Source organism: Vigna unguiculata, chromosome 7 (assembly GCF_037176805.1).
Source record: "Vigna unguiculata cultivar grain cowpea cultivar isolate G323 ecotype 2 chromosome 7, ASM3717680v1, whole genome shotgun sequence".
In the NCBI taxonomy this organism is placed as follows: Eukaryota; Viridiplantae; Streptophyta; class Magnoliopsida; order Fabales; family Fabaceae; genus Vigna; species Vigna unguiculata.
In genome coordinates this window covers 14,222,768-14,232,366 of record NC_140798.1, presented here as the reverse complement: position 1 = coordinate 14,232,366, position 9,599 = coordinate 14,222,768, and the positions used below count along the sequence as shown (strand labels likewise).

At 38.7% G+C, this 9,599-nt stretch overlaps 1 protein-coding gene across 1 annotated transcript; it reads right to left on the bottom strand.

Annotated features, from left to right (window-relative positions):
• Nucleotides 1–697: 697 nt before the first annotated feature.
• LOC114192569 (ABC transporter C family member 5-like) lies at nt 698–9,282 on the bottom strand. The gene is made up of 11 exons (XM_028082329.2): nt 6,593–9,282; nt 6,155–6,475; nt 5,962–6,048; nt 4,160–4,846; nt 3,900–4,064; nt 3,314–3,608; nt 2,938–3,152; nt 2,376–2,681; nt 2,103–2,166; nt 1,726–1,965; nt 698–1,348 (listed from the first exon to the last, which is right to left on the bottom strand). The coding sequence occupies exons 1-11, from the start codon at nt 8,639–8,641 to the stop codon at nt 1,236–1,238; spliced, it is 4,542 nt and encodes a 1,513-aa protein (XP_027938130.1). The 5' UTR covers nt 8,642–9,282; the 3' UTR covers nt 698–1,235.
• Nucleotides 9,283–9,599: the final 317 nt, after the last annotated feature.

Sequence of the window (9,599 nt, the reverse complement as noted above, 5' to 3'; positions counted from 1 at the left end):
GACCCAATTGGAAAAGCTAGATCATTTATGATCCAAAACTACTTCTAGTAATTTTACATTATTTTCAAAGCATGGCCTAAACGATTGACCCAAAATTAAAGTCTACTTTAATGCTCCAACATGCATCATCTTGTTAGCCTTTGATTGGACTTAACCCTTGAGATACATGTGGACCATCAGAGCTTTCTTCCCTCCTCTTGAAGTGACACAACAAATATTTAATTTCTTGAAAGTTATCTTGCATTTCAAATATCACTCTTCCATGTTTGCTGGCCAATTTCTCCAACGCAACTATTCTTCCTTCCATTGTTCTCTCCCCTCATATAAGTAGGTTTGACCAAATGTTAGGTTTCTTGATTAAAGAAACTGATATTCGTGATTTACCCACCCAAGAACACGAGTAGCACACCTACACAATATTGAATTTGTCTCGTTTATTTCACCACAGCAAGATGACAAGAATACAATCAAGGGAAAATGTTACCCTTCACACAAGACACTACGAATGTTGTCCAACTTCTCAAACAAAAACATAACATCCCCATGACAGCGAAACCCCACCTATATATAGTTTTCTCATTAGGAAGACTATAACATCGAGACCTCCTAACCGACCAACTAACTATTTATTTTCTTCCTTCTTACATAAACATTTAATTTCCTAAAATAACCAAATAGCAAAATGGAAGGAGCCAAGTTAAGGGGAAAATTTCAGCCAATGAATGACCTAAAATAATTCTGAAACAAACAAGAAAAAGTGTAATACAAAAGACAAGTTCCGACTCTACACTCTTCTAAGCATGCAAAAGCCTACTGCCTCATTCTCAAAACTGCGTGTTATTCAACATTATTCAAATTTGAAACCATATTCATATTCAGACGCCCATGTTTTTCCTTTCCTGAAAGACTAATCATCTTATTCTGTATTATACAACTAAGCCAATCATGGCATGGATCCTCAATGCTGTTCAAGTCAAGGGGTTGAATCAACTTATGGGTGCTTTCAATGTGGAAACTAAGTTCCTCCCGCCGCTGGAGTGCTTGATCCGTAAGGACTTATGTGTATATGCTCACTTTATGTCTCGGTATGTGCCGAATGCAGCAGTGGCAGCAACTGAGGCATCAATATTGTTTCAACATTTGAAATGTCTTGAGCTCGTGCTGACACTGACTCTGAAGGTTCTTGAGTTCTTCCCACCTCCAACGTTGAAGGTTTTGATGCATATTCATCTGGTTTAAAAGTCTGCTATGCCACTTGACCGTGATGAATACTCAGTCACCAACTTCAAAAACATAGATGATTTGTCCTCTAATAGCCTTGTTGGAGTGTCAAACTCTGCAACTCGACCTGTAAAATGTCAAAATTGACTTCACAAGCTGTGAACCATACAAATGAAGACCGATCCAACCATCCCAATAACTCAAAAATTTACTGACAGATATTTTGGGTACGTTGTTGACTAAAGAACCAAGAAATCAGATGAGAAAAAAATACATAAAATTTGAGACAAACATGTTTAATTCATTTTACTTTCTTATTTTATCCTATTCTTTTTACAACTTTTATTCAAACTGATAGTACAAACAATGTAACTAGATCTAGCGTTTTGAAATGAGAATCTGCGATTGATGTCAATTATTTTTAATGATTGCAAGTTACTTCATTTAGTTGGCATGTGAAAGTTACTTTATTCGAACCATTTCCCAAAGCTGCAATATACGCACCATCACTGAGTACCAGCACCAGATCACTGTCAATAACAGTAGGAATACGATGTGCAATAGTGCAGACAGTGCAATCTCTAAACTCCCTTCTAATAATCTTCTGTATAAGATTATCAGTAGCAGTATCGACTGATGCAGTTGCTTCATCAAGTACAAGTATCTTTGATTGCTTCAGCAGAGCTCGACCCAAAGAAACAAGTTGCCGCTGTCCTACACTCCAATTATCTCCATTTTCCAGCACTGCAGATTTAAAAAAAAAAAAAAAAAAAAAAATCTTCACATAGCAACTTGTGATTGCAAACAACCTTTCCTCTCTCACTCTTATGGGGTATGGAAAGAAAAGATACAAAGGCATATTCCAGTTGTTGAAGTCCTACCTGGCATATCAAGCTTTCGCCCCTTTTCACGGATGATCTCACCAAGTTGAGACTTATCTAGGGCCTGTGAAAAGGTAAACTCAAAGCAATTAAGCAAAGGTAACCCCCAACAGTCCTACTCCTACTTTAGTAATAATAATACTCATTTTCTCTATAAAAACAATTTAATATCTATCTCAAACCATACCTACACATTTGAAACCCAAATGCAATTTTGGATTTATTTTTTTCTGTGCAATTCTAAATAAATATAATTATTCAAGTAATACATACTTCCCAAATCTCTTTGTCAGAGTGCTCTTCAAGAGGATCGAGATTTCCTCGAATGGTGCCTTCAAATAAGGTTGGATCTTGTGGTATGATACTCAAATGGCTTCTAAGGTCATGAAGGCCAATAGCTGAAATGTTAATGTTGTCTATGAAGATACTCCCTGCTTCTGGTTCAACCAATCGAAATAGTGCTTGAATCAACGTAGATTTGCCACTGCCAGTACGACCAACTATTCCAATCTTCTTCCCACCAGGAAATGTGCAGGATACTCCATGAAGCACCACAGGAAGATTTTCCTTGTAACGTACCTTCAAAAGGAGATCCATCATCATGAGAAAGAGATAATTGCAGTAGAAAAATCATTATAAAACCTTTGGTGCATGTAACATTGCTAAGAGCATAGTTTAGATGCTAAAATGTGTGCAACTTGCAACAATTACAACTATAAATAGACTAAAGGAAGAAAAGAAAACAAAATTTCATAAGATGAAATTATAGACAAAACAGAATAAGCCTTCTTAGTGAAAACAAAAAACATTCTTAATGTGAAGCTGAGCTGGGTACCTTCAGATCAATTAATTGGATTGTCCCATTCTCTGGCCATGAGGATGGAGGGCGATAATCCTCAATAATTGCTGGCGCTTCAGTAGGAACTTGGCTGTACTGATAAATTCTTTCAATGGATATAATTTTATTTTCTAGTTTGCAAAAACTGAGTATCCACCTTGATAGACGTGCATTTAAATTCAGGCCATACGTTACAGCAAGTCCAGCCATGCCTTCACAGAAAAGTAACATATGTTATCAATTATTGCATTCTGCGTGATCTCAAACCAGAACTTGTGCCCTTTCCTATCACACAGTGTAAGTAATACCAGGAATAGACAAATCACTTGTGAAAATAGGGACACAAAACAAGTAATCAGAATGAAAAACTCACTGGGATCAATACTTCCATGGGGAAGGCTAACAAGCAATACCAGGCAGAAAGCAAATACAAAGGTTGAAAGTAATTCCATGCGCAGGCAGAGCCACTCAATAGCTGCAAGACTACAGAAGAATGGTCGTGCAAAACAATCCAGAAGATAGAGATTCCTCTTCATGAACCTTTTTTCTTGTCCAAACCCTCTAATGGTGGCTGCTCCCGCAATTGATTCACCAAAAAGATGTATAATTGGAGATTTCTGGATGCTCACAATACGTACCAGTTCCCTTGAGGAAGCCATGTAGTATTTCTGCAAGGAATTAATTGATGGTCAAAATTTTCATTTAATTACAACTCAGGGTACTAGACAAACAAGAAAAGATGCAATGTATTAATGAAGGATTTATAGTCCTTTGTCACTGTGTCTTCTCCTTTCCCTTGAATAATTTGTTCCCAAAAAGAGATGAATTCATTTTTCTCAAATAAATGCACCTTATTCTATCTTTCATGACTTCAATTTTGGCTTAAGAGCACAATTTTTTTCTGTTTCTTTTAAGAAAGCAGTTCTAAAGATTAAAAACATAAGACGATTATTAATTACCTGCATCCACAGACAAAGAATAGCCATGGGGACTACAAGGAGCAAAACTTGCCATGTAACATCTGTCATTACAGCAACAATGCCAATAAGCTGTATTGTTGATGAAGCAAACCCTCCAAGTCTAAATGGAATGTCAAGATCTACCACACTTTGATCAATTGAAACCTGGTGGATACAAATAGCCCATTATATGATGCACACCACACACGAACAGACAATAGCGAAAACACAAGGTGAAAGAGATAAACAATAGAACTTACACGATTCAAGATCCTCCCAGCTGGTGTAGAGTCAAAGAAAGACATTGGTGCATGGAAAATGCTTCTAAGCATGTTGAAGAAAAGCTTCTGTGCAGCTGCTAGACCAAATGTAGCCACGAGAACAGCCCTTACAAAAATAAACCATGAGCTCCCAAAAGCGAGGGCCATGTACACAAGAAGAAGAACAGTAGGTGTTACTCTGGGCTGGTCTCCCTCAGTTTGAGGATTTGCCCAAGCCATCCACCAATTACTAGCAATCTGGAGGAACTGAAATAATGTTTGTGCCATGACTATGAGTGGAATCAATAAACCTTTATATGCTGCAGCCATGTACGACCAGTAGACCATCATGCTGACTCTACCTCTAACCCTCTCCTCTTCCTGAACAAGCTGTTTTTTCCTTGAGCGTTTTGCTTTCTTCTTCTCCTTAATTGCTTTCTGATCCGATGATCCCTCTTGAACTTCCTTTGCCAAACTGTCAATATCATATGCAGAAGAAATGGATGTCTTACTGTTCATAATAGATTCCTCCAAAGGTACATTTTCATCTGAATCGTCTGAGTGATTAGGAATATCCATGGCCTCTATTGCTTCATGGTGAGCCGAAACTAGAGTTTTGAAATCTGTTCCTGCTTGTAAAAGATCATCATATTTTCCTGCCTGTATGATATGACCTTCTTTAAGAACCTACCAGATTGAAAAAATAAAGTGAGAAATAGAACGAAAAGAGAATTCTTGGAAGAATAAAATATCTTTATAGGTAAAGGTAAATTACACAACTTGACAAATAAAGGGAGACTAGGGATCAATGATGTACCAAACAAGAAAAGGAAAGCTTTTTTAAAATACTGGCAAAACATTCAATTACCATAATGACACCAATAGATTGGAGTAACTCAGTAGCAAACTTCCATAAAACAGAACAATATTAGGTGAGGGAGGCAAGAAAGAGTTCCATTATCAAATAAGCAGCTTCACTCGATTGTGTGCACAGTTAAAATTTCATATAGATGTAATAACTTTCCTCTCGCATTGCTTTTACAGGTTGTCAACATCTCATGTCAATATATAACATTATCACATTAAAAATATCGCATATTCTATCTTAAAATTGACTGCTTTGACAGAATGTCCAAGAAAGTTCATGGCTTGCACCTCCCTTATATACTATGAGATTGCCTTATCTCTGGTCAATGTGGAACTTCCAACACACCCCCTCACGCTGAGGTATAGACATCTCATGCGTGGGACTAGAAATTAATGGGTGGTCCGTTAGCAGCCCGATATCGGGTGGAACAAAATGTCCAAGAAAGTTCGTTAGGATAAACTTTAATTTAAACAATGGCTCTGATACCATGTTAGGAGTGAGCTTTAAATCTAACTCAATCCCACAAAACCAACTTGTAAGGTGAGGATTGCATCTCACTTATATACTATGAAATTGCCTTATCTCTAGTCAATGTGGTATACTTGTCAAGTTCTGATTTTTTTTTTTAAATATTGAATATAGTAAAGGAAATAAGAACCATAATTGAAAACAGTGAAGGTATTATGAAATACCAGATTGTAATATAGAAACAAAAAAATTAAGAGCCAACCAGGATATGGGGGGCGAAAAAAATCCTTCAGGGGAAACAGTAGAGTTCAACTCCTGATCATGCAGGGAATACATAACTTTGAATGGCCAAAAAGTTGAAATGTACTTTTAAAATGATTAAAAAAAACACCTGAAATATAAACATCATCCAGGTCTTTTACTGAATAAATTCATGAATGTGCAAGACAGACAAATACGGCCATACCAGTATCATATCAGCAGAAGGGAGAAATTCAACTTGATGGGTCACAAAAATAACTGTCTTATTTGCTAGTGCTGTCAATACATACTCCTGCAGTTACACGACATATAGATTAAGCCAAATCAAATGAATTTAAACTGTCTGCCCAAAAAATCATTTAAACAGCATCATTAACTCCAAGCTTAAGGAAACTAACCCTAAATAATTCCGATCCAGTGTGGGCATCAACTGCACTGAAGGGATCATCAAGGAGGTAAATATCAGCATCTTGGTAGAGTGCTCGTGCAAGCTGAACGCGCTGCTTCTGGCCACCGCTCAAATTTATACCTCTGTCACCAATAATTGTCTGGTCTCCATGTGAGAAAAGCTCTAGATCCTTTTTCAGTGAACAAGCATGAAGAACATTCTTGTACTTTGCTTTGTCCATTGGGGAGCCAAACAGGATATTTTCTTCTATATTTCCTGACTGAATCCAAGCAGATTGGGGGACGTATGCAACAGAACCACACACTTTTACCTGCAGGATCATCCAATTCATCAGGTAAAACGGACATAAACAGCAAGAGTATTTCAAATGGACAAATAGCGATGCATAAAGATTTAAAATATTATTCTATCCTTAGGAATAACGTACTTCACCAGACAGCTTGGGAATCTCTCCAAGGATGCAAGAAAGAAAACTTGACTTGCCAGAACCGACCATGCCACAAACAGCCACGCTCATCCCCTTTTCCACTTTCATATGTATTCCTGATAGAGTAGGCCTAGGCAAAGAAGAGTCCCAGCAGAAGACACCATCCCTGATTTCTACGGCCATGTTAGAAAGGTCACGCGGCATTATGATAGTGGCATCTTCCTGCAATTCTTCATCCTGAAGGAAAGTAGATATGCGATCAGTAGAAACTTTTGTCTGAGCCATGGTTGACACCAAGTCAGGAAAATTCCTCAGAGGTTCTTGGAGAATTCTGAAAGTAGCTAGAGCAGAGAGAACGCCACCAGCAGTCAACTGGCCCCCCAACAATATGGAAGTAGCGAAAGTGACAACTGAAACAAATATAGGGGAGCTCCAGAATATGAAAGTTATGAAAGCCTGAGAGTAGAGTGCTTTCCTTAGCCACTTGTACTCTACTCCACGCATTTCCTCCAACTTCAATCGGTATCTGTCCTCCCAAGCTTGCAGCTTGAGAATCCTCATGTTCCTAAGACACTCTGATGTCTTTCTCATCCTTTCATCTTTGGCAGTCATCAATTTGTCCTGATAATCTTCTTGTATCCTAGCCACAGGAACCGTGACAACAATGGAAACGATAGTAGCAATCAATGTTGCGATAGAAGCAATTCCGATATTCTTATACAGAATAAAAAGGGCAAGAACAATCTGCAGAGGAAGCATCCACATGTCATGAAGGTACCAAGAGAAGTCCCCGACCCTCTGAACATCAACAGCCATGTAGTTGACAATCTCCCCACTTGTGTGACTTTGCTTGGCAGAGCTTGATAGTCTGAGTCCCTTTCTATATACCATAGCAGTTAGGGCTGACCTAACATGCATGCCCAAGATATCCACTCCTAGATACCACTGCCTAGTTGTCACAGTCTCCACAAGCTTCGACACAAAAAATATACCAGCAAGGGTATATCCCTCATTGGGGAAGGTCTCCTTGCCACCCAAGTAATCCACAAAGTAACTTATCATGTAAGGCCCTACATATGACACCAAAGTATTCAAACCAGCAAAGATAGCATTCAAAGCTGCCTCTTTCCAGAATGACTTGAGAATCGCCCATGCCAAAGAAGGTTGCTTAGAGGGATTGTCATTTTCAGCTTTCAATCTCTCCCAATTAGAATTCAGAATCTTATAACTAGTCTTAGCTCTGTCTCTTGGTGCAACGAGTGGAATGTCCTTAAGCTCAAGTGGTCTCTTAGCACCAACTGAAAGAAGTGGATTCAGCCAAGAAAGAGTTACCAAACTAAAAATTCCAGCATCTCTATAAGGAGTAACCCTGAGACACCCGGGTTCCTCCTCAACGAGTAATGGCTCTTGAAGATCAGAGTTCCGACAAACTCTTATACCAGTGTCACCCCTGACTGCAACCACAAACAAGAATGCAAGAGGTGGAGTGGCAGCAACATTTGAGACGGCACGAGAACATAGATGTTGAAAACCATCCTCCCAAAACCCTCTCCCATCAACATACAAAGTACACAAGCAAATAACAAAGGACAAAAACCACCAAACTCTCAACAAAACTGGAAACCTCTCTGACACCTTGAACTTGCAATGCAAGGCCGAGAAGCTCAACACAAACCAAGCCAAAACCTGTGCAGCAGGCACAGAGAGAAGAGACAAATCCACGTCAGCCTCACCCCAAACTAGAGCACCCCCTTCGAACCCCAAGGCCAAAACATGCACAATCAAAACATAGAAACAAGACACCACTGACAACTTGAACACCAAACCGATTCTAACACCACGCGTTTCTTCATCAATGACACTACAGATTGGGCTGGCATTGCCGCTGTCCCCATTCTTACCAAATCGCAATCCACCCTGGTACACAATAGCACGCCTCACCGAGACAACAAAGAGAAACAAAAGAACAAAAGTGAGGTTGACGCAGATTGTCGCAAGTTCCAACACGGACAATCCCAGAACATGATGGAAAAATCGTGCGACACCCATTATTTCAAACAATGCGTTAATGAAGAAGAAACGGATTGAAAAGAACCACTAGCCGAAGAGAAGAGAAGGGGCATCTCAGAATACAGAAAATGTGGAGAACCAAAGGGACGTGAAAACAAAGAGAAAGAGGTTTATTTCAACAACACATTAGACGAAGAAAGAGAAAATAAGGATGCTGGCGTTGCAGTGGGGTCGCACTGAAAATCAAATTTTGTAGACAACAAAAGACAGCCAATGGGCAAATACACAAAATTCCCCACCCGGGTGGTTTCTGAATTCGATGGTGACGTGACGCACTGGTTTGTCAACCCCAATTGCGATACAGAGAAAAGCTGAAACGACAATCACCAGCGACGACGAATGATGGTGGCGAGTAGGCAGCATATGCTATTACAACGAAGAGAGAGAAAGAGGCTCTCTCTTATTACACCTTTTTAATAATGTCTTGTTTCTTTCTAACAAATTAATTAATAACTACGCTTCCGTGTGTTGCTGTTTAACAGCGAATTAGTTCCGTGTGGGAATCGGAAACTTTGTGTAGCAGATTCTCCAGAAATTTTTGCTTTCGGTGAACGGAGCCAAAAAGGTCAATTGAAACGACTCGTCACTACAGTTACTTCATTCTAAGATCTGCTTCAATGAATTTCGGAATGAGAACCCAAAACCATTATATATGGCAACGAGAAAGAAGAGACAATATTATTCCACATAACTAGCATTCACTACAAAAACATTATTATTATTATTACACATATTATTTATTATATTTCTGCATACCATATATCATTATTAAGATTATCGACATGTTGTCTTGTGATGTTTCATTTAAAGTTGATTCACTGAAACAGAAACTTTGAGACTCTTGCAAGATAATTAAGTTGATTACCACTCAAAAAAAAAAAAACATGCACATTGGTCATTAATATTCTTAAATGGGAAAGCTTTACCATTGATTTTA